Consider the following 25,278-nt stretch of genomic DNA (forward strand, 5'->3'; position numbering starts at 1 on the left):
AAGGCTACCACTTATTTGGAAGTGCCATAATCAATCTGATACATCCCACTTCCCCCACGAACACCATTGTAAGCAAAGAATAAGGAGAATCCTTTTCCTCAGATTGCCTTCTAAAACTGCTTTCACCTGTATGACCAGTTTCAGTCATAATTGCTTTTCTTCTCAATATCAAGATATTGAGAACCTCATCAACCCTGCCAGTTCAGGACTCCAGCCTAGCACTCACCTTCCTTTCTTTAGTTTCTGGAAAGAGAACAGGGGTAATTGCAAATTCTTGTAATTGTAAACCACGTGATCTATCCACCAACCAGAAACAACAGTACACTGTTAATAGCTTTTCCTCTTTTGTTAGGTTCAAAAGCAAGCTTGTTTTGGGCACTAAGCTGCCAATATCCAAAAAGAGAAGAGTGGCAGTTGCTTGCAAATACTCGCTGCCATTGAATTTTACCTACCGCAAGTACTAAAGTAGAAAGTTTCAGGAGCTGTTACTCATTTTCACTACTGAAGACAGTTAACGTTTGCAATAACTGCCATTCTTCTAGACAAGAACAAACAGGCAGGATGTTTTCAGGGCACTGAGATTACAGTCCTGGAAACCCAGGTCTAACCTACTAGAAGAGACAGTGGCTGCATAAGGAGAGAAAACACATACTTCTGAATTTTACTGCTTAAAGTCATCTCATGCAGAACTCCAGCAGGAACAAAGACAACATTCTCCACCATCCCTTCCCTCGTGACAAGGGGGTATTATCCACATCTTTTCCTCCCGCCACTTCTGAAGCTTCTTGTAAATAAGATGCTACATCTTTGCTTGTTACATTCAGTTAAGTAGTTCTGCACATAGCAACTTCTCCCAAGCCATTTAATACAGCAGTCTTATCAGCAAGAGCCAGCTTTGGCTTTGTAAGGAAAATGATCAGGTTATATTCACTTAGTTCAAATGTATCCACTTTGAAGAGCATTGACTTGGTAAGTATGTGTGAGTGTAAAAGTGTTTCACAAACACAACTGTGTTCATGGATCTGTGTATTTTTTTTTTTTATGTATTTACTTTAAAAGCTCAGAAGTGCTTTAGATAGTAGAGCTTTTTTTTTTTTAAAAAACATTTCCTCTATCAAAAAAAAAAAAAAGGAACCAAATCAGTGTTTGTGCAGGCAAAATTTATCCAAGTAAAGTTCACTGGGGCGATATTTCTTCTGTAAATAATGAATTCACAGCTTAATCACTCCATTTTCTGCAACTAAGTGCTCAGATAAGTGCTCCCACCACAGACACCATTGTACCAGGAGTTCATTTTGCATCTTCCTGCTTTCAACCACACAGCACAGAGACTAGGGCTGACTCAACCAGTGGGAGTTTGAGCAAGATCAAACACTAAGGAAGAGATCTGTGCTGCACCACTTTCCTGACGTTTTTTTTCTCCATCTTTTGAAGTGGAGCAAGAACTTTTTCTTAGATCAAATGAACCTGAAATGTACTTACAGTCCTTCCTGAGCACAACTTCAAATAGAAATGCCAGCTTCCAGGCTCTGATAGAATGACAAGATACTACAAACAAAAACCCCTTCATATGAAAAATATAGCAACAAACTTCAAGAGCAAGAGCTGATATTATTCTTGTCCTCTGAGTCTAGATCACAAACTGATTAAACTGATTTTGTTGTTCATTTTTTAAAATAGAGGAAGGCATGCTGCTTCTCACTGAAGTGGCAGCTGCAGCATCTCTTTAAAAAACAGCCCCAGGATTCCATTTCTCTATATAGACCACAATTTCATTGACTTTAATTTCCTAAGCATACCCACTCAAAACCTTATTTCCCACCCACTCCCACCCCCCCAAATACAAAAACACTTTTCTGTTGAACCAAATCTATATCAAATATCAGGAAACGGTACCACATACTGACAATGACATTGGGAAGTAAAGTAATTAACAAACACTGACTTATATCCTATTTTCATAGAGCCCTTACACTTTCAAAAATGAAGGTAATATTCTTATGTATTATGGTCTGAATTTCAGCAAGTTAGAAAGAACAGCTGAGAATGGCAGAAAATTATACAACACTAGAACTTTTTCAGCACCTCTACAGCAATATATCATGTGCTATGTGTCTTCAATTATTTCCCAGGAATCTGTTAGCAAGTTTAGAATTTTATTTAGGCATACTTTAACTCAATTTAAAGATCATATTATCCAAGATTTATCCAAATCAGATCACAGTTAAGAGTTTAAACATGTCAGTATATATTGTCTTACTTAGGAGTAAGATGAAAACTAAATAACTTAGTTTTAATAAACTGATGGTAAGACTGAAATGAAATCCAAGGAAGTTGCTTATTAAACAATAGCACCATATACAGCAACACAGTCAGTGACAGCTTATTTTTATTTTTCAATGTTTTCTTTTAATTTTACTTCTGCAGCTAACACAGAGCTGGGGAGAAGTATTTCAGATTTCACACACGCAACCACAGGTATTTTCCTTTCAATAGTTCATCTGCAATTTCTATTTGATTCTCATATTATCATCCACAGAAAATGAATTACATAGCAACACACATCTGACATTACTTACATTCTAAAGATTTGACTGGTGTTACCTTTGCTTTGTCATTGGAAAAAAAAAAAAAAAAAACCAACCAGATTAATGTTTTCATTGCCTGAAAAATGCACACACTTAAAATTAAATGTATTCAATTTTAAGGCAATATCAGCTGAATTTTCCATGATCCTGTTACAGCAATCATCTTACCAGGTTTCAGGATACCATTAAACCTCTTTGGCACAAAATAAAACATCAGGTCCATGGGTGGGCATTCCTCATTGTCCTACTATTTCCAAGGTGATCTGATCTGCTACATGGCTAAAAGCATTTCTCAGGGAGACTTTTCCAGATGGCAAGAACAAGATGGCATCAGAGCTGATGGTCTCCCATCATTCTAGGGTACCAGGCTCCCTGACCTCAGGGTAGTCACCTTGTTCACCCACCCTTCTCCCAGGATGCCAACTCACAGTGACCCTAAAAAAACATAGCAAAGCTCTTTTCCCCCAGCCCTTTGCTGGAGATAAAAGGGCATTACTACCCAAGTAAAGGCAAAAGGCAAAATATACTCAACTCTAATCACCCATCATTTGGTCTCCATTTAGCATACAGATAGCGATTGCTTCAGAAAAAAGAGGAGGGGAGCAGCTAGATGAAAACAGAGACACCGAGTAGGGCTGGGTCACAGAAAGGAGTACACCGGGCTAGATACTGAACTCAGCACAGGGCACAGGAACTACCCAGTTGCACGAAGCACCTACAGTTGCAATTCTCCCAGCACGCTGGTCAACTGCTCACCACTCTGCAAACTTTTCCAATTTGAACTCCAAGTCCAACTATCTCTGCCTTTGCTAATTGCCCTCTTGAGGAGCTAACCAGGTCAGAAGCAAGGTCCCCATGGTCACACAAGCACACACTGATGGTGGCAGGTTGCAGGCAAACTCAGCGGCTCACGACAGGAGCACTTAATGGGAAGCATATCACTTGAAATGTATTCTATTTGCATTAACCCATTAGCTTAACAGAGAAACTGCTGTCGGCATTATGCAGTTCACTAACTAGCAGGGACTACTTGAGTACATCATGACAATAACCCCAGCGGTATCACAATTCTTTGACCACACCACATTCTTAATGATACCTGTCAATATTTTGATAATACAATTAAAGAATAACAACATAAGCAACAGGAGAATAAAGCATTTGTTAAGCCATAGTCATAAGGGAAAATTGGTTCCCCCAGATACTCAAGAAAACCATGACTTCATACAAAGTAGTATTTTGGAAAAAAAAAAAAAAAAGTTGAAGTGTGCCACATTTCTTCACGTGGACACCTTAAAAGTGAAGTTGTATTTAAGTTCACTAATCATTTCCCACTTTCTTCCTATTTGCTGTGGATTTCTGCAATATCTGAAAGCACTGCCATTTTCCAGAGTCCCACTGTAAGAAAAATTCAATAGGTTTACTTACGCATTAGGTTGTAAATGTGCTTTTCTGCAACATGTTCCGTAAACAGCTTTATAAGGTCATCTTTTAAGTCTCTGTTAAGCTTGGTTTCTATGTAAAATTTATTCTGGAAAATAAGACAGAAGTTTTCAAGTTTGTTTTTCATAATACCTAACAGTAAACTTACTTTTTCCCTGAAGAAAAATAATTCAAAATTTTAAAGCTGTAGAATATTTGAGCTGTAAAGTGCTTCCTTGGTGACTGCATTTATACTACATAGAACATTCCTGTACAACAAAAAAACATGTATTTAAAATTACGAATGCACGTGGTACTATTGGTAACAAACCTGTTTACATACAGGCATGCATATGTTTGTTTTTTTTTTCTATATCTAGAGATATATCTCCATATCGATCGAGACTGGGGAGTTTGTAGAAAAAAAACTTCATTTTAGAACCTTATAAACACTCTAACACCAAAATAGGGCTGGACATCACGTTTATAACAAAAGAAAACATTTTTACCAATGTCTAAAAGTGATTAAGCCATTAAAATAGGTATGTTACAATAATAAATCATCAGTACAGCTATCCACTTCTATGGTTCATCGATAATCTCAGAGGATAGCTACTCGGAATTAATCAGCTGTGGAAATAAGTGATATATACAAATCTATACAAAACTGAACTACATTGAAATTTTTAGGATTCAATTATCTTGACACACTCAGCATTAATAATAAATTCATCTCTTCAACCCTCAAAGGAAATTCTATTCATGAGTTCCTTGAGGGCCTCTATACCTAATATACTATTTGGTGTTATGCCTCAGTTCCCAGCCTGCAATTAATAGTAAGATTTCTTGTCTGTACTTTATTCACAGGTGGGTTTTAAATGCTGGAAAAAAATAATTGTTTCAATATAAGTCTCCTATCGTTACAACACTAAAATGAAAGTAGAACAACTGAATTCATCTGGACAACTTGTGTAAAAGAGTTAAACAAATACTGTAATAGAAAAATCAACTTAATAAAAAAATAACATACTGGAACACTTATCTGAGAGATTTACTAGAGGAAGGGATATCTTAAGGGAGAGAGGTTTTTCCACACTTTAAATCAAGATGTTCTCCTAACTGTTAAAGTATTTTACATAATTGGAACAAACCCTCAGAATGCTATTAGAGCAATCTTTACATTTTTTCGTGAAACCCATTCTCTTGGCCATTACCAAAACTATAGACATACCGTAATAAACTGTCCATGCAGAAACCACTTAAATTTTCATGGCAAGCATTGAGCAGTAGTTATTTACCTTTAATGAAAACTGAACCTGTTCGAACAAAGGCAAACCGAGGGCTATTCGAATACACAGTTTAGGTTTGTTGCAGTAATGGACAACAATCTTAAAAAGATTTTTTTAAAAATTTAGTAGCTTCCTACCGCCAGTTCCCTTCCTGAAGCTATCCTACCTGTAGAGGTTTTATCAAGGGCTATGACTCAGTTATTTCCCCCTCACCTGGGCCTGTTCTTCAGAGATTGAGAGAAAGGCTCTGCAGACAGAATAACCTGTCTTGTAAGAAACAGACTAACTTCATTTGTAAAATTTTTGGTCAATGGTGAATTGCCACTGCAACAGAAATTGAACAGCAACTGAAGATAAACCTCTTCTAGGAGGTGTTAAACTACACACCATGCTACGGTTTTTCTATCAGACTTAACTTCCTAAACCATTTCCACCTTGAGCTTCCTGACCACATATTACCATGTCCCCACTGGTGCAACACGCAGGCGTGACCAGAGCATCTCAGCACAAGCCTACTGACCTGAATCAAACCTGACAATGTCAAACTACTGATTCTTATGAGCTGACAGATGAGATGCACCCGGCTAAGGAAATAACTTAGTTCCCTTCCCAGCCTCTAGACCTTCTCACATTAAAAGCAGCTGGCAATGTCATGTGCAAACTGCGATGCTTTCTTTTGTTTAAGAGTTGGAAAACCTATACCTTAAGTTTCATAACTAGAAAAGCAACAAAAAAATCCCTGTAGTTTCAAGGAGAAGAGTTACAACACAGTACTTATACATAGAACAACTGTAAAATACTCTTCACATTTGCTTACTTGGAGACACCTTTCCAAAAAGATGTTACACTTGCATGGATTTAAACAGACAATGAAAAATCACCTAGCACAAGTACTTCATTTCCAATCCACAGTGCTGAAAGAAGATAGCAGAAGAGCTGTCACCTTCCCCATTCTTGTTAGTGGAAAAACAGGAAGATTTTCTGTGTAAGATGTCACTACCTAGGCTGTACCAGTATTTCTTGAAAAGTGTGTCAAGTCACCTAAAGGTCTAACTGACAGGTAAAAGGTAAGCAGATAGCAATAAGTGAGAAAGTCAGATATGATATAAGCTTTTCTTCTACAAACCACCATATCATAAAGCAATCTGGCAAACATTAAAACACATAATTGTGTTAATATTAAGAGGAAAGCAATAAATCCTTGAAGGAGAAAAAACAGTATATAAGAGTGCTTATCATCTCATCCACATATATATACTCACATATATTTGTGTATAGACACACACAAAATGCCCTCTAGCTGATAAGCAACGAAGTGCAATACCACCCAGTAAGAATAGTAATATTTGAGAGGCAATGAAAAAATTCTTAACTATCCTAAAACCATGGTGCTCACAAATGCTAGGCTCATTTAATGCCACAAGATAACAGATTTTCAGCTACATCTCTAAGCATAATTAACAATTGAGAACCTATTAGAAAAAAGTATATCATCCAAATGCTGACTTTAAATTTTCTTGAAGTGGAAATATGATTTTTATTCCTTCACACATGCAGCATACTGTGATATGTACAATCTGTAAGCATCCAGAATAACCTCATTTAGATTTATAAAGCAAACAGTTATTCACTAGGAATTATTCTTTGGAGTAAAGCACTGTGTGCTAAGCTGACTTCCAGTTTAATTTGCTTTATATGCAGTTACGTCCCAGAACATTTGAAGAAACTTAAACCCACAGAATTTTGGAGGGACAAAAGTGCTCTGCATCTCCATGCTTTCTTGAAAAAAGTCCACTGTAGCAGCGTAAGACTGAAAAAAAAAATCCATCACCACGCAAAAAACCCCAACCACTAGTGCTCCTAGCAAGAGAAGGAAAAAGAAAACTCCCTCAATTGCAAAGTCAGCCCTCTCAACCACCACGCAAAATAAGCTTTGAAACACACCTTGGTCCCATATACAAGCAGGTTAAGAAAACACCTTTCCTGTATTCCCCACCATTCACACACAAGAATATGGTTTGGTACATCAGGAAAAAGATGATAAGTGCTGCTGTTGATATCAAAACACACAAGACTAAGCCTAAGGCAAAATACTATGCCTTTTTTGGCCACCAAGGGGCAAAAACATGTTACAGTTGCACAAAAAACCTCTAGGTTTTCCTCAGCTTCCTAGATTTTTAAATATTTAAATGCATATTAAAAGTCTTCCTAAGCAGCAACATAATTATCCTTTCAGAACAAAGTTTATCTGTGCAACTCAACAGCCTTGGAAACTCCTGATTAAAGCAATCACATCACTACCAAAAAAGGAAAGCCCTGCCATCTCTGATGAAAAGGCAGAGTTCAACAACTTAGTCCTCTTCACTTAAAAATACACTGAAAGTATCTATTAAAGTAACTGCAAAGCTGTAATTTATACCTAGCATAATTAGGCTTTCACCTCTTCCAATTGTTTTTTAATTGTATTTTCTTGCCTAAATAAAGGAAACTGCTGCTGCTGTATGAGAGAAAACTTGATTAGATGCTACAACGTAAAATTGCAAGAGTAGCTGTACATAAAAGTACTTCCAAATGCACACAGAAAAAAAACTGAGGCAAACATTTTTTCATCCTGACTTCTCTAGAGATATTTTCCACATCATGCACAGCACTGATTAATAAATTATTTCAGAGAAAAAGTATGAGACTTAATTTGACATTAGCCTACAAAACCAGCTATATAGCTGAGCCAAATCAGCATTGCGTTTGGCAGCAAGAGGAACTAACACATAAGTCACTAACTCTACTCAAAGGGGGCTTATAAGAAAGATGGGGAGAGACTTTTTAGCAGGCCTGTTGTGATAGGACAAGGGGTAATGGTTTTAAACTAAAAGAAGGTAGATCCAGACTAGATATAAGGAAGAAATTTTTTACGATGAGGGTGGTGAAACACTGGCACAGGCTGCCCAGAGAGGTGGTCAATGCCCCATCCCTGGGAACTTTCAAGGTTAGGTTGGACGGGGCTCTGAGCAACCTGATCTAGTTGAAGATGTCCCTGCTCGTTGCGGGGCGGGGGTTGGACTAGGTGACCTTTAAATGTCCCTTCCAACTGAAACTGTTCTATGATTCTATGATAACTCTCAGGCCTAACTTTAATTAAAGTCACTTAAATGAAAAGTGTTTGCATTAACAGAGTTTTACTGCCTGAACAAATCACTAGTCATGCTTTAAAGAAGCTTCTCCTTTAAAACCATAGAGTACTTTCACTTTTCTTTGTTCTCAGATTAAAAGGTTACTATCTAACTACTCCTTTTACAGGTCTGTTTATTACTCATTAACCATTTTTACTACGTTCAGATATCAGTTAGACTCAAACTCTAAAAAAGAAATGATGGGATACAGAGCACTCCTCATTTGAAGATACAAACACCACATCACAAAGATATGGAGATCTATTCGGCAATTATACCTTATCTGGTCACATAGACAAAGCTTATAATGGTAAAACCTGTCTGTTTATATGTCTATCATGAAATTTTTTCAACGATAGTTACTGCAGTCTTAATTGTTAAGGATAGATTTGGACCTCTGCGATGGAAGAACCTCAGTGACAGAACGGAGCATTCAATAAAAGTACACATCTGAACAGCTTATCTCCACTTGTAAATGGATATTAAATTATGAGATTGCTTAAACACCTGTGTGCAATAAACAAGTGAAGCACACAAGTGAAAAAACAGTAGCATCTAAAAATATCTGAATGCAATAGGGGGAAAAAGTCTCTTCCTAGTTTTTTCCCCAGCATTTTACGACAAGAACCAGGAGAAAAATAAAAAATCATCACCAGGAACACATCCCTTAGCTTACGAGTGAAGCTGTACCAACTGGATTTCATTCTGTATAAACTAGATAAAAGAGCAAATTACAAGACACCCAGCTCAAGAAAGGCAAATTCTTCTTTTAATGCAACAAATCTGTACAGTAACACTATGCCGAAAGACTGTAGCAAGTTACCTGGTTTCAGATACATTCACTGAACCATAGGAGATCCTTCTACTGCTTCCCAAACTCTGGGAAGCTACCAATGAGAATAATTTTAAAAAGAGTTTGAGATTTATTTAATCTAAATCAGTTTAAATACTTTTTCCTTTTAAAAAAAGTTTCTTTCCCAACAAGTATTTCCTTTATTTTTATTTATTTATGATGCCAAGGCAAGGACAGTTTCTAGGAGAAGGACAAATTTCAAGCTTAAGTTATTCATTACCATAAAAAAAAGGAATAAAAGTCTTGGCACTTTGACAAAACCAATGCAAATTATAAACTTCTTCAAAGGTATAGAAGACTTCGTAATTTACAAAATCAGCACAACAAACACTTATAGCCAATGGTTTCTGAACCTCTGCAAGTATGCCTGACAGTGCTATGAACATAAGTTTGTCTTCATCCAGTCAACCAATGCTCTAAATTGCTTTATCAAGGGACACAGACATTTCCAAGAGACATTTCTTTCTGTCTTGTCTGAATCTGTGCAATTTAAAAGCAAGAAGCAATCATTTTTGTAACCTGCCCAAACTACCAAGCCAACATATAACAAGCCAATAAACTATCTCTATTCAGAAAGATATAAATAATGACCTAACTATTTGGGACAGCTTTCTTGCAATCAAAATAAAAACCATTCCCCCACTCCCAGGAAAGAAATATTAGGGTAGAAACCAACTACAAAACTCCACATTTAAAAGCACAACTCCCCTTTCCTCTCCCCATTCAACTTCATCAGTACTGTTATGCAGGTAGCAAAACCAGGCATGAATCATAAGTTCTACAAGTTAAAAATCATTACAGCTGCATTTTATTCTTTTCACTTTCAGTCAGCATCTTGTGTATGGACATACTTTATTTGAAAAGAATTTTCTAAAACTTACCATATATATGAAAAGAGGCACAATGCTCTGCAATGCTCCCATATACTGTCCAAGAGCTACGTTAAATCTTTCAATATAGAGATCTGGAGGGCTGGCCTGCAAGAAACCGTAAAAGTCAGGTTGCAATTTGAACAAGAGAAAGATCTGGAACAGCATGGGCTATGCTTTCATAGCAAACTCAAAAAACTACAAAGTATTTGATACACTAAGTCCACACAAAGCAAGCCACACATCATTCCAGAGTTTCTGCTATAACTCCCTCCAGCAAAAACAGTTTTCTTCAGTAACTGGTTTTTGCCTAGGACTATGTGTCAGTGCCCAGCAAAAGGTGCATTCAATGAGAAATACAGTATGCCTGTAACAAACTAACATTTAGCATATGCAAATCAAAACACTTATTGAAGACCAGACCTTCATTTTGAAAGAACTATCTGTCACGCCTAGAATCCATAACTAAATTTCAACAAGTGCTGCAGTGTGTGCTCCAACCCCCCTGCAAGCTTTTACTCCAAGACAGCAGGGTGGCATTAAGCTGCTGCTTTGCATCTGAGCTGGCAAGCAGCACATCTTCCAGCTCCAGGGAGCACTGTCCTTCACAGGAAACATTTTAAAGTTTTTGCTGGGTCACCTAAGGCAAGGCAAGTATTCAGGGCATAGAGCTGGAGGGACTACGAAGCAATGGCTTCAGATAGAGCTCAACATCTGGCGTCCTGCACTCCAGATCAGGCCCATGAAAATCTACTGCAATGCTCCAACACACAGCATTACCCTGTAGCCCCAAGCAAAAAACTTTGCTACATAAAACCTGAATGTGCCAACTTTATGATAGGCCTTGTAGAGCCCACAGTGACAGCCCTGCTATTTTCCATGTACAATACTATCTTTCCCAAAGGAGGAAATAAGGAAGCTAAAAAGATCTGCTCTGCAGCAAGCTAAGTTAAATTGAGAAGGGAACCAGAAAAATGGGAAGCACTAACCACTGTTTCTTTTATAAATATTTATTTGGAGGGATGCAGGGGAGCTGTGTTAGAGCATTCAGGAGTGCACTTACACAGGCAGGGATGGAAGTGGAGCTGGGGTTAACGTGTTCCTCCGCTATCCCCCTCTCCATCCCAACCCACCCGCATACAGTGCTCTGCTTCTGGCCCCACTCCTCCTGCTTGCCCTACTATGGTCTTTTCAGACAGACGTGGGTAGCTGCCTGAGTTTCTACTGTTCATATACATATACACAGCTATACACACCCAAGGACAAAGTGTTGCTTGCTAATGAGAAGCAAAACTTCTCTGCCCTTGCACCATTTTCCTCTCTGACAGCACCAAGCCAGAAGAGGATAGAGAATGCAGCAGTGACTGGGACCTTGCAAGAAAACAAGCTCAAAGATTTTTCTAAAGCCAAAGCGTCTGTGGCATGAGAAAACTTCAAGGCTAGCTGCACCTCAACCACCTTATTGGAACTTAAAGCTCTTATCTTTACAAAGCAGATTTTTCAGCCTTTTTATGGACATTCATCAGGGGCCTTAAGAGAACAGTTAAAATTTATGTTGACTTTTTGCTCTATTAAGTATTCTAAGTTTATTAAGTTTTTTTTCCTTTAAATTAGCTTCTTTTGCCTCCTTCCTTAATATGCTTAATGAACATGTGGGTAATTTTCACAGCAAACACCGATAGAGAGCAGACATTTCAGAAAGGAAAGCAAAACTGGCAAAGCAATAAAGAGTGTTATTCCATACGCTGTTGCCAAAGATTATGTATGGTTATTCCTCATTTTGATCATAAGCTTTTAATCTTAGTGCAGATGCAGTTCTCAGGGGTGGCCAAACAAATTTTAGTTCAAAATGCCAACAATGTATAAAAGCAACTATGAACTCCAAGGACTCCCTTTCATATATAGTTACATATATAATTTGTTGCAAATAACATGCAATGAAATCTGCATTTCTAAGCAGTATGTATTCCTGCTTCACTCCTTTTTAACCTCAACTTTAAATATGGTTACACTCTCTGATTCGTAAAAGCTTGGTATACAGCTTCCAAGATTAAAGAAAAAGGAAAATTCTACTTCAAAGAACATGTCAGACAAAAGGAGACCATAGCCTGACACAGGGCACCACTCTTCTCTCACTAGCAGTTTGCACTTTTCATTAAAAACAAAAAAAACCCAGAGACAGAAGTTCTCTGGACAGCGTGTGATTTAATCCCATGAACAGACTCTAGGCAATGGTAGACAGCCAGTCTGCCAGCCTTTTTACAGGGGACATTAAGGATTTTTCCTCCACCAAAGATGAAAACTTTGCTAGCTCACCTAACAAAGCCTATGTCCCATTAAGAGAGACATTTTAAGAGGGAACGACTGCACACCCAGCTGTCTCCTGAGAAAAACCTCAAGAGTCCTTTAATGGAAGGATACCTGGAAGCTGTTCACCACCACCACCACCTTGCAACCAAGTGGAAAGTAACTGCTCTAGATAAAGACAAACAAGCTAAGAAAAGTCCTGACAGCTTCAGGAGGAGCACTCACTAGTGTCAGGCAAGTATCAAGGCCTTGGTCTTAACTCCTGGAATGCAAAATCAGAGTGTTAACTGCTTTATCAGCATGAGATGTTACCTTTCAGTTTTGTTCTTATGATAGTGTTCCATGTCAAGCCTCAACAGTCAAGGAACTAACAGGAAAGCACATACTACCTGACACTGCTTGTTAAAAAAAAAAAAAAAAAAAAAAAAAAAAAAGCTTGACAATCAAACTCTCCTTGCTTGACTTGTAAACTAACAAAAAACCCAAGCCAAAGAGAAATCAATAATAGTATTTTCACAGCTCATCTATGAATTATTGTAACCTGTGTGGGGAAAACAGAACCATCTGTTTTCTGTTCATTAGGGTGTTACTGTGTGGCTGGTCAAAACTGCTAGACTGAAATCAATTACTTCTTTGAGCACAGGAACTTTCTCCACGTCTCTACATTGACATTAATAAGACAGTAACTGGAGTGGGACTAGCTTTATAGAAACTACATGAATTTTACAAACTAAAAAGCAGTGCATGGCACCACATTCATGAGTAAATAGATGTTGCTAAGATTCTTCTATTAAATGGCCATCATTAGAGTGGAACTTGCATTTAAAATCCGTATTTATTCAGCTACAACTATTATAAAAAAGAAAGAAACTGCTTAGGCTAACATTTTTCACTCTTGGTTCTAGTCCAGAAAAGATAACACACACATCCAGCTGTTTTAATTACTGGGTGAGGGGCAGAATTAAGCATGACATTTACTTCTTACAACACCCCCCCCAATAAACATTAAGTCTTTAAATCCACTCCTATCTTACCTGAGGGATGTATTACAGAAGCTATTCAAAGAAAGAAGAATATACTGCTAGCATAAGGTTTTCCAGGAAAGAAGAGAATCCTTTGTTCCTTCACTCCCCATCCTGAATCCTATCAAACTGTCAATTCAGTTTTGGTTTTTTTAAGACACTCTATACAGGGAGACAGCTTAAATCTTCTCCTACATTTGCTCTCATCTACCACTCAAAAGGTTAAGAACAGTTTTCCAGTAGCAACTATACAGTGCATCTGTCCATGGGAGCACTGAACATTTGGTCAGGTTTCTCAAGTTGTGATGCAGTTGCATTTGCTTAACATCTTCAGCTTGGTTTTCAGTCGACTACTTCTTAGCATAAAATGCTATGGCTGCTGTTAAAACCTGATGTTAGAGACATCATTTAATCTACTTACACACCACAGTGGACATCTCAGCACCAGGAAAAATGAGAAGTAAAAGAAAACACATTTGAGAAAGGATGACATGTAAGACAGACATCTTCAAACAAAACAAGCAGTTAGAAACCCAGTATACTAAAACAACCTTCTCTTATTTGAAATCTAATACCTAGGCATTTCAATGAACTTGTGGGCAAGAAACTGTATACATGAAAAAGATGTGGGTTTTTTCAGTTTGAAAACCAGTTTGAATATCATTCTTTAACTGAACATATGAATGAAACCAGAAGACATGCTGCTGGCTCAAGACAACTCAGAAATGGCTCACAAGAAAGAAACAGTGACAACAGTTCTTTGCTTGAGGAACACAAAGTTAATCTGTTTATGAATAGTTGTCTGGCACAATCAGCAATATATTCAGTAAAGCTTACATTCCTATGTAGAATGGAATTCCATTTTCCTGGGAACATGCTCACTGCCAAAATGCCAGCATACATGCTGCAGCATCTCTCCCACGCCTGCCAAGTGAAAAGGGAGAATGGCTATGACTACACAAATTAACCTGCTATTCATATAAGTGGTCTGAATCTTTTAAACCAGTGTTTGTTCTTTCTCAAGAAAATGTAATTTGTTTACTTTGCCTTGCAGACTATTTATATGATGCCCAGGTCTACCTCACTAGACAAGAGTACTATTAAAACTTTTTATAAAAAACAGACATCAAGCCAAAGTACAATTCATTCCAAGACTGACTGCGTCTTCCTATTCAAGTCTGCACTCAAAACTGTTCAAAGCTGTATAGCACTGTGACATACTGTCGTATAATTGTCTTAGAGCAGGGTAGCAGATGTGGGCGTTTCCATTTTCATTCTACACATTTGTAAAACAAACAGACATTGTACCTAAGGACCACAAAAACTTTGTTTAATAGTAAGAGATCTTCAGAACCTCTTCCATCTAGTAAATATATATTCATTTGTGCTGTATTTACTTACATCTTTCTGTAATTATATCAGGGTCTGCAGCACCCAGTGTACTGTGGCAAGGGACTAAAAATGACTGCAGGAATACAAGCCTTTTCAAAAAGCTGCAGGCAAGGATACTTCTTTCAGGTTAGCTTGCTCATGACAATGTCATTTTTAATGGCAATTCTGGCAATACAGTGACCACTACTTCTACCTCAAGTCACAAGCCATCTTTTTGATGTCCACACATGAAGATGCACACATTTCTAACACTTCTGGTTTCTGCTGTCTGAGTTCTAATACTGATCATTCATTTGATCTGATTCAATTCAGTGTGATTCACAGCAGTAAAGCCTTGTTTCACACACAATTAAGCAATGTTCCCCCAACAAAACTGATGGATAAATGCCTATGGCAGTGGATGTTTGCATTTGTTGGTTTTTTTCCTTTTAAATGTTATGGACCAGATAAACGGCCAGTCTGAGTCTCCTCCTCTTTAAAAAACGGACTGTCGTTGTTAACAGATCATGCAGTTGACCCAAATGAACTTTAAGAAACACTAGTGATTTAACATATTTAGTAAGAAAAGAGTTAGGAAATACAAGTTCTCAGTTTCCATTTTCCACCTCTATTTCTGATTTTTTCTGTAGGCAGAGCATAGAGGAGGCAGAATTGTTTTCTACATAAATGTTTGAGAAACTACTGCAACTATGGAAATTATTTCAGGGAATCAACTAATTTCAAATTAACAAGAGCTAATTTGAGTGTTATTTCTATGCTACAAGAGATGAGACATGAATCGTGAAGAGGGCTGGCTATTTCTCATTTGGCTAGCAAGTCAGACAACAATGCCTACACGAACAGTGTAATAAGAATGGGCTGCTTCATGTAGATGGAGTATATAGCCTGGCCTCCCATTAAGAACATTACTAAAATCTAATCATAACTTCATTAGCAATCTGATGATTTACTAAGTTTACACAAAAAACAGCCACAGGTGATGATGTCAAAAGTTCTATTTTACAGACTGGTATAACTGTTCAATTACAATATAGCACTATATAAAGGTAATGTAATTATCAGCGTACCTTGAAAGGAAAGCAAAATGTATCTACAAAAACAATCTCGGGTAAAATTACCTTAAAAGTATAAATATAAAGAACTGCTATAAGGTGGTACCCAGTACATAACACTGCCCACGGTCAGAAGTTCGGTTTTACCAGTCCCTCAAAGCACTACTTGAATGCATTTTTCAACCACCCTGACTATATGCAAAGCTCACAAGATAAATGTGACAAGCCACTTAAGTTTCATGCTTTTACTCCTGCAATCAGAAGAAATACTGGAAGTTACACAACTGTTTCTAAAAGACAAATAAGGAAGTTCAGAATCTAATCTGAAGTTTGGAGTAAGACATCTGTATTCATCAGATCAGTGTTTCAGAAAGAGTTGGGGCAGGAAACGACAGGCTCCTCACCACTGGATGGCAAAACTCTATATAATCACAGGGGACAAGTGGAAGGTAAACGTGAGACAGAAAAGAAGAAAGGAAAAGGCAAGGAAGGAACAGATTGTCCACAACAGATACGGCTGACATGTTCTTAAGAACAGATGGCAACCGACAGTGATGTGATACAAGGCACTCAGTTCCCAGAGACTTGGCACTCCTCAAAACAGTGGAATAGCTTTTACAGTAACCTGACTCCAATGCATATTCTTCCAAGGAAACAATAGGTGAGAAGATATTTTCGCACACTGCACTGACGGGTTTGAGAGCTGACAAGACAGAAGGCTGAGAAGTTGTAAGGATTAATATGAGGCAGGAAAGCTTTCTGGCATTGCACAGCGAAGACTCTAAATCTGCAGGTCCTGGGGGACACACGGCAGCCACGCAAATTACCTACCAACACCAGTGACTGCTCAGTTCGGTCATGTTCATTAGAAAAGAAATATATTGTTCATAATAATAATAATAATAAAAAATACACACACATATTCATACATATCAAGACATAATAGAGAAGAAAAACCCCGAGTCCTCTAGAGTGCTCAGGAGCTTAAGTATATTACAAGCAATTGGCTCCAAATTTAATCCAATGCTTTTAGACAGATGGAATTTAAGCAAGAAATTCTGGTGGTTTAGCTCTACCACTTCTGTTTGATTTAAAATAGAAACAATGCAAGAAAAACAGTGTTTATTTACCCAGCAAAAGACTGATTCTCACTTATTAACTTCAATGAACATAAAAATGACACACAGTTAGTGAGTTCAACTGTTTCTGGTCAAGACAAAAAAAAAAGCAACAAACACACACAAACAAAAAACAACAGATCCCTTTTTCTCTTTTCTCTAAATAAAAAAAGAGGGTGCAACATGACAAAGAACTGCTTTTCAGCTCTCAGTCATTTCCTAAAGGAGTTATTGAGATTATTCTAACTAAAATGAAAATATTTCACTGCACTTGCACAAAAAAAGCTACTTTTGTCACAGGGCAGCTCAATGCCTCAGTGCATTTTGACTGTCAATGCTTAAAGTACTGTCCAGTGTCTTTTGCTGAAGAGATATGTAATGGGCAGAGTACTTGATTTTAAATGACTTTATCAGAGTGCATAAGAATAAGGTAAGCCAGAAACACTAGTGCCTAATGCAAATATAGTTTTATTCATTTTAAAAATAGATGTATTTAATTTGAAAGCATATGCCTTACGCTCATACCCTACCTCATACATCTGAATGACTCAGCACTTACCCACAAAAACAGCTGTCATTATTTTAAACCACAACATAATGGGCTATGTCCATTACCAATAAAATGTTTCCAAATAAAGCATCTTGGAAAAATCATCTGTATACTACAGGCTTTACAGACCTCAAGACAACAGGAAACATGTTCATTTGTGTTTTCTGCAGCCACCCATTATTTTATTTTTTTTAAGCACACAAAATACAAAATTCTGATCAACTCAAGAATTAGGGAAATTTAATTCTCAACTAGTGGAAGCTCCACATGGCAAAACTCAGTCTTACTAATGCAAAGAAACTGGTCATACATCAGTTGCAAGAAAGGAAGTCTTTCCATAACTGAAACAGCCTGAAGAGAGGATCATTTACTTACACACATAGTAAGGAGGGAGCTACAAATGTCTTGGGATATAGGAGGCCCCATATCCAAGAGCTGATGGTCTGATGACAGGCAATTCATCTCATCTAAATGTACTACTACTCAGGAGGCAACATTCACTGCTTTTCACCCAACGTCTAACACGCAGAGAATACATCAGCCCCACCCACATTTTCGTAATGCCATACTGCCACCACTGAAAATTGGATTTTTAGTTGAAAACCTGTGAAGCGGGCCTTCAAGAGTACACGTGGTGACAAACACCAATGCCACGCAAGGTGTCTTGTGGTCTGGGAGAGCAGAAGTCACGCAGGGGATGACCAGGGAGTATGTGCATGCCCCTGTGTGACCATGGGGCCCCGGCGGCAGCATCCGAGACACCCAGCTCAGGGCACCCGAGTGCCCACCACTCTTCTGACTTCAGCTGAGGCCAGCTGGTCAGGCAAGCTGAGGGCTAAGCACACAGGGGAAGAAAAATAATATAGGGAATTTCTGCAGTGAATGCCATGCAGAAAGAAGACAAACTCCAATAAGGCTACAACCATGCAAGAGCAAGACTGACCGGTCCCCTGAGATGCTCCCACTTCTACTATTTGGTATCTGACAGTTTTACTGCTTTTGCTGTTGATGAGTGGTTCTTGTAGGAAACAGCTTGCTCTGGCATGTTGGTTACATGCGTATATTCTGCAATCCACTTGCCATTAAACTGTTGCACTTCTACGCAGAGCTGCTTGGCTTGTCCAGAATAAGACATTGCATTTGCCTGCCATTTCAGTTCTCATGATCATCTGCTTTCTCACACAAACCAACATTCCCACTTATATTGGGCTACATTTGCATCTCTGCATGTAAAAAAAAAAAAAAATTATCTTGCATCAAGTCACACCTTGCCAACTAAACAGAACTCTGCAATTAGTTTAAATACTGTCAGCAAGTGGAATGAGTTTATGTCAGAGAAAGCAAAACACCACATATTGTGCATTAAAAGGATTCATATTTAGGGGTTTTGTATTGTTTGCCTGTGTGAACCAGACACTTCCAAGTGACCAACATTTACAAAGTAATTTGTTGTTGTTCCTAGGGTAAAGATTTAGCACCGCATTTTCAACATAAAACCCAAGTGACTGAGTGTCACCAAAACGTATTAAGATAAAAGAAGCATCAGGATAATAAAATATATTATAGTAAAGTAATTCCTTAAGAGTAAATTTCACAGCCCACAGTTAAAACAGTTTCTTTACAGGACAATTTTCTAAGGCATGTGAGTTTTACTTCAAGTGGCTCAAAAAGATGGATTTACCATCCAAAACCAAAGTCACGTTCATGTCAGACAAAACTCACGTAATATAACATGATACCACCTTGGAGTATATTATAGTCCTCTTGCCACCTACCACAAAGGTGTGTCTAACCTACATAAGGAAACTTTTGCAAAACAAAGCTTGCGTTAAATAGTTGTCTCAATTATTTTTTCAACAGCTGATGTTCAGAAGGCAGCCTTGTTTTTAGGCATAAGCATTTAATGCACATACGTGCTAAAGCAAACTTTAAAAGCAGCTGCCTCAGTCAGTTTTGGAGCTTCAGAGGAAACAATCAAGGACTACCACAGAGTAAAGAATTTGGAGTATTTCCAAATTCAAAGCAAGTAATGCAGTACACTACCACAGGATGTATCAGAAGAACTGGCCAAACCTGTACAGCTGCAATGATTCGTAGTTCTCACAAGCAGAAGAAAAATGTACAGGCTGCACCAGCTCAGCAGAACCAAGGGAAGGCTTTATTTTAAATACTATGTCCATCTAATCTAACCAATTTTTACAGAACAATGAGGCTGTCATTCCACGAGGAATAAAGAAATTGTAAAAGAGAAGCAAAGAACATAGCTCAAGATGACCTAGATATTTTATAGTCAAAGACTGTCCCAAAGACAGTGCCCATTAAGTGCAGGGTGGTTATGTTTCTTTATAAGGAAAGCAACAAGAGGAAAATAGTGAAGCGAGAAGGACATCAGAGCGATCACAGTGCTATATATTTTGATGGGAATTCATGCTTAGCCAGAAGTACCTGATGCAGTTAAAAGTAGTAAGACTGCTTTTGACTGACAGAAATTAGTTATCAATTGTCAGAAGCACTGAAGGAGCTGCTGTAGCTAAGGGTTCCTTTGTATTTGGCGTCCCTACTTGACACACTGCAAGTCACTACAGAACTCAAACATCAGTTATGGAACTGACAAAAGCTGTGGGGAAATAAAACAGTGTTGTTGCTACAGCAATGACAATTTCAAGAACATGCCTGTTGATTCTAGCCAAAGAGGAATTTTCAACAAGGAACACACATGAAAACAAACATGGATGCACAAATAAGATGCAGAGAAGGATAGGGATACACAAACTGTATTAGGACTGCTGTAAACCACTGACATCTAGAGATAGGCAAGAAAAATGCAGAATAAACCATAGCACAATACTTTCATATGCAATAATTTCTAATTTATACTTCACAATTCATATTTAATTCGCTTCAATTTTTTCCTTTAGATTTTCCCTTTTGTGCTGCTTGTGATGCACAAGGACCATAAACCATTTATATAGATTAACACAGCAATGGCAGACATCCATGTCATATGCTCAGATCACGTTTGACTGAAGCATTTACATCCCAGATTATACTGGAGATTCTCTAATCTTTGATTCTATATTACATATTCAGGTTTAGCCACTGCTCTCCACGTGGTTCAGATCTCTAAGGCTAATCGGCACCATACAATTGGATCTAGTAGTTGGTATTCTGTCTGACAGCCAGTTAGCAAATGAAGTAGTCCACAATTTAGTAAACTCCTGTAAATCAGTCTTAATGGCAATCCCCTCCACGGGCCATCTACATGCTGCTCTGATATAATCACAGATCCCAGGAAAGACAGAATTAGATTGTGCAGCTTCTTACCTGCAGCTCCTTTGAGACTCTCTCTAAGTGGTTAGTTATCTTTTTTATTAGGTCACTATACATCTGTTCCGAATGCTGCTGGCATACACACTTATACACACAACTGCAGAAACAAATATAGGAACAAACAATGAACTTACAACAGTTTGCAATGAAGGGTAACAGACTTCAAAATATTTTGTTCAAGTCTCAATTTAGAGGATAATAGAGTTAACTGAATGATTGCTGAACTTTTAAATACAGTCCTAAGCTTGGAATGAGCTCCAGCAGACTCTTAAGTCTCCCCTGGAGGCCCCAGTGTGTCCATCCCATTCCCCCTCCCCAACCTCACTTTAACTTATGAGTTCTCTTAACAGTGCACTTCAGAACAGCCAGGATAATTCTGTCAACAGCACAGTCCTAATTCTGGCTTTTGTTTCTCCTATGTGAATGAAGTCTCCATTAAAATAAGCGGGTTTAATGATTATATGCATATTCTAGGGCAAAACCTTTATTAAAAGAAGGGCAACACTGACACGCAGTCATAGAAGTTGCACCAAAACCATGCTAACGTTTCAGAACGAAACAGCAAAAGTTCTAAAATTAGAAACCGAAGCATGTTACTCCATCCTTTGTTACCTAAATTCTAAGAAAACCCTACATTTTCATAATAAACAAAGATGCAGAGACAGAGCAACAAAACTTGAATTCTACTTCCCATGGCTTGGCTGTGTTAACTCTGGTCTTCAGTGTTACCTTTGCTTTTTAAGAACATTTTATGCTCTCATAGTCAATAACACATATCTGAAAAATAAGGCTATGTATTGAAAACAAATTTACAACAGTTGTAAAACAAATATATATATTACTTTCAGCAAGAAGTTACATTAAGGTAGTCACCATCGTCAGGACTAACACCAACATTATCTGTACCAAACAGCTTTTTCTCTTGAGTGCTTTCACTCTTTGAAGTCAGCATTTTGAAAGCTAGCTGCTAAAAACCAAGAGGCACAAGGAAGACTTCACCTGATATCTTGGGCAAGCCAAACCTCCTCCCCATGCCTCTGTTCTGCTTCCCTCTATCTCCATCCCTCTGTATGGAGTACTGTGACAGCGAGCAATTTAGGCCAGAGACCGCCCCTTAGGACATGCACAAAAAAACTATTTCCAGCAAGGTCCAGATCTCAGACTTGAATTCTACAGGTTTTTAATAGCACCGAAAGCCTAAAGCTATGGTACAACAACACTGTCTCTCTGTAGGGGAATTATGACATTCCAATTCTCTGCTGAGAAGGTGCTACAATGACAAACAAACTGCAAAGATGGGATTAAAACAACTATAGACTATGGGCTATTGGGCTTCTTCTGGAGGAAGTTTTTACCAGTGAATTATCACTAATTTTTAGAAGTTCATATTTATTCCCTTTGACAACTTCAAAAGCCTCAAAAATACAGCATTCACCCCTATGCAAAGCCTCCTCATTTGGGAAACCATGCTATTTCTTAAAAACCAAAAGACACCCCACACCTCTCCTACTATTACATTTTAAAAATAATTCAGTATCTGTAGTTTGATATTATTTAAATAACAGTCAAAGTCATCCTGTTTCTTTCACATGAATTCTACCAATAGCAGATCCTATTTTGGAACAAGCAAGTGCAAAAGACATTTTGGTATGATGCAGTAACAGCAAAAATACCAAAGACAGAAACACTGATAAGAAAAGCCAGACTGATTTTTGTTACCTCTTACAAACCAGCCAGCTAGGTAACAAAGCAAATGGCCATACATTTGTTTGCTCCATAACTAACCAGTATATAGCCACTTCCACAAGCTGACCACTTGCAACGATGTAACTAAACTGAATTTTAAAGTACACCTCTGCTTAGCCTTACATACAATATTGCTATACCTACTTTTGCAACACATTCTGTAGTCAAACACCAGTCTTTGTATGTACGTGCAGAGTGTGTTTACATTTTATTTGAACACTTCTATTTAGAGGTTCCTTCCCCATTTTCAGATCCTGTTTTCAGTTCCGGACTGTGGGCTGATTCTGTGAATCATCCTTGCCCTGCTACTACCCAAAGGACGTCACGAGCTTGTTAGTCCTTTAGCATTAACCAAGCACCTTAGGAAAAGGAAGACTCAAGCAGGACATTAGAAGGTAAGCATTTAGTGCGAGGGATGAAGATCTGAGATCTGTAAGTTGTCTTGAAGAACAGCAATCTAACTGCATCGTACCTGGGAGGCAGCTGTAACGCTTGCCAGAAGTACAACTTCGCTGTTCACATTTTCCTCATCTCAAAGTTTCCTTCACACCTGTCAATATATTTAACCCTTGTAATAGGAAGTGACTACGCACAGGCAGGCTTTGGACTCAAAGATGAAAACAGTCACTAATCACACTTTGATACCTTATGGGTAAACTGATCCGTAGTAAGTATCTGCATACACACCTTTGAAGTTATCTCCTAGCTTTCACTGCTGTGGAGTAGACACCTACAGTTATCACTGATCATGTCAAATACAGTAGTTTGAGTATCTAATAATATATTTTGAGTTTGCTTTATGGAAACCTTGATTCCTTTAGTCAGCACAAAGACGATCAAAAAGACCACTGTATTTTCAGCTCAGTTTCACTGTAAGAAAAATATAAAAGATATGTAGCTGTTTGAACCACTTCAAAAACCACCTCATTTTTAGACTAAAGAACTAGCCTAGGGAAGCAGAGAGGATCTAAACCTCAAGTCTGCTGCAGACTTTCTGCAACACTCCAAGCAAGCATCATCATTAAATTCAACAAAAAAAGCAGTTTTTCTTCCATCCTCAATCTATGTTGTCTAGATTATAAGTCAAGCAAAGGGACACCCTCTAAAATAAAATTTAAAAAAAACATAAAAAACCCTCCTGGTTGGAAGAGGCTGCGTCAGAGTAATTACATTCACAGACATAATTTTCAAAAGAAAATTTAAAAAACTGACACAGTAGCTTTATCAGTAACACTAAACTACAGACAATCTTTTGTTTTGGCAAAATACATGCAACAGACATCTGTGCATCATTACAATACTGCATCAAGAATCACCCTGATGTCTAAGGGTTATCTATGAGAAACTTAAAACCCATTTTTCCTTTAAGAAATAAAACTTCTGAGCAGTAAAAAGATGGCAAAGATATACTGCAGTTATCTGAAACCCATAACTAGGTACAGGTCTACTCTAGGTATTAAAGCATTAACTTTGCACACCTACTATTTATCAGAGATGACTACGGAGAGATGTTGGCTTAACTCTTACTGACAGTTGTTTGCACATTGGGGATTTCAAGCTAGGAAAAGGATTTTGATTACTTACACTAAAGCTGCAAAATGTCTCTCAGTTCAAATTTACCACCTCAATTACTGAGACACATGCTGATGTCTGAGTCCTGGTAACAGCAGTTCCAAAAGTTTGGAGAGGAAAGAGGAAAATTATTAAAGTTTTTAACTGGAGTTAAGAGGGAATACTAAACACCTGCCCTTCTTGGATCTGATTGCCTAGTCCAAAGTTTCAAACTGGAGAGACGAAGCAGGCAGGAGACAACAGAGCTGAAAGCCTCTAAACATGGCAATCGGTGACTGAGCTGCCAGTGTTATTTCATAGAGTGCAACACTATGGTAAAGAAAATCAAGACAGCAGTGCTACTAGTTGTGTTGCTGGCAAGGGCCAGTAGTTTTAATGGCGTCTTGGCCAGCAAATGCAGCAGCAGCTACCCAGTTTCCATCCTATTTACCAACGTCCCGGATACCTGTCACCTACAGAACAAAAATCTCCATTTTAGTCAATCTCTTAAGAAACTGCCAGGTCTCTAAAGCATTTAGCATTTTGGTTTGGAGCAGTAGTGTGGTTTTGAAGCAAATCCCCTACCATCCCCACCACTGTGCACTAGCTTAGTCTGCAAAGCAGTTCTGGTGTGTGTGACTAGATCCCTTTTAAAGCAAAGTAAACTGCAGCTCCAGGCCAGGTACAAATCAAATGTTCTCCAGACAAGAATGGAGATATAAAGGACTGAACCTTGTGTCAGTCTTTCAGACAGCCTCTAACTACACATGCAGTGGGATGGCTGGGCAAGGGGAAAATCAGACCAAATCTACCTGATGCAAAACACAAATGACAGTTTATATGGACAGACCCTGGCACCAGTTGCTTCTATTTACTTCTGCACCTCTACTGCACCAAATTGGTTCCTATTAGACATGACAAAGAAGACTTTTGAAACATCAACTCAAACACCTATCATGCCAGTCTTTTCTTCCCCTTTGAGGCAAGGGATGTTGAGACTTTAACACATTTCTTAATAT

At 38.1% G+C, this 25,278-nt stretch overlaps 1 protein-coding gene across 3 annotated transcripts in view; it reads right to left on the bottom strand.

Moving 5' to 3' along the window:
• The window catches only part of CACUL1 (CDK2 associated cullin domain 1), a 55,335-nt gene that overhangs the window by 22,028 nt on the left and 8,029 nt on the right, over positions 1-25,278 (bottom strand). Inside the window, exons 3-6 of one of the 3 annotated variants that reach the window (XM_052798801.1) lie at positions 20,957-21,059; positions 14,358-14,444; positions 10,204-10,299; positions 4,017-4,119 (exon numbers count right to left, since the gene is read on the bottom strand). In XM_052798801.1, the coding sequence (XP_052654761.1) occupies positions 4,017-4,119; positions 10,204-10,299; positions 14,358-14,444; positions 20,957-21,059 (389 nt within the window). The remainder of the gene's footprint in view (positions 1-4,016; positions 4,120-10,203; positions 10,300-14,357; positions 14,445-20,956; positions 21,060-25,278) is intronic. The other 2 variants (XM_052798802.1, XM_052798803.1) reach the window with 2 other exon arrangements.

Source organism: Harpia harpyja, chromosome 10 (assembly GCF_026419915.1).
Source record: "Harpia harpyja isolate bHarHar1 chromosome 10, bHarHar1 primary haplotype, whole genome shotgun sequence".
Classification (NCBI taxonomy): domain Eukaryota; kingdom Metazoa; phylum Chordata; class Aves; order Accipitriformes; family Accipitridae; genus Harpia; species Harpia harpyja.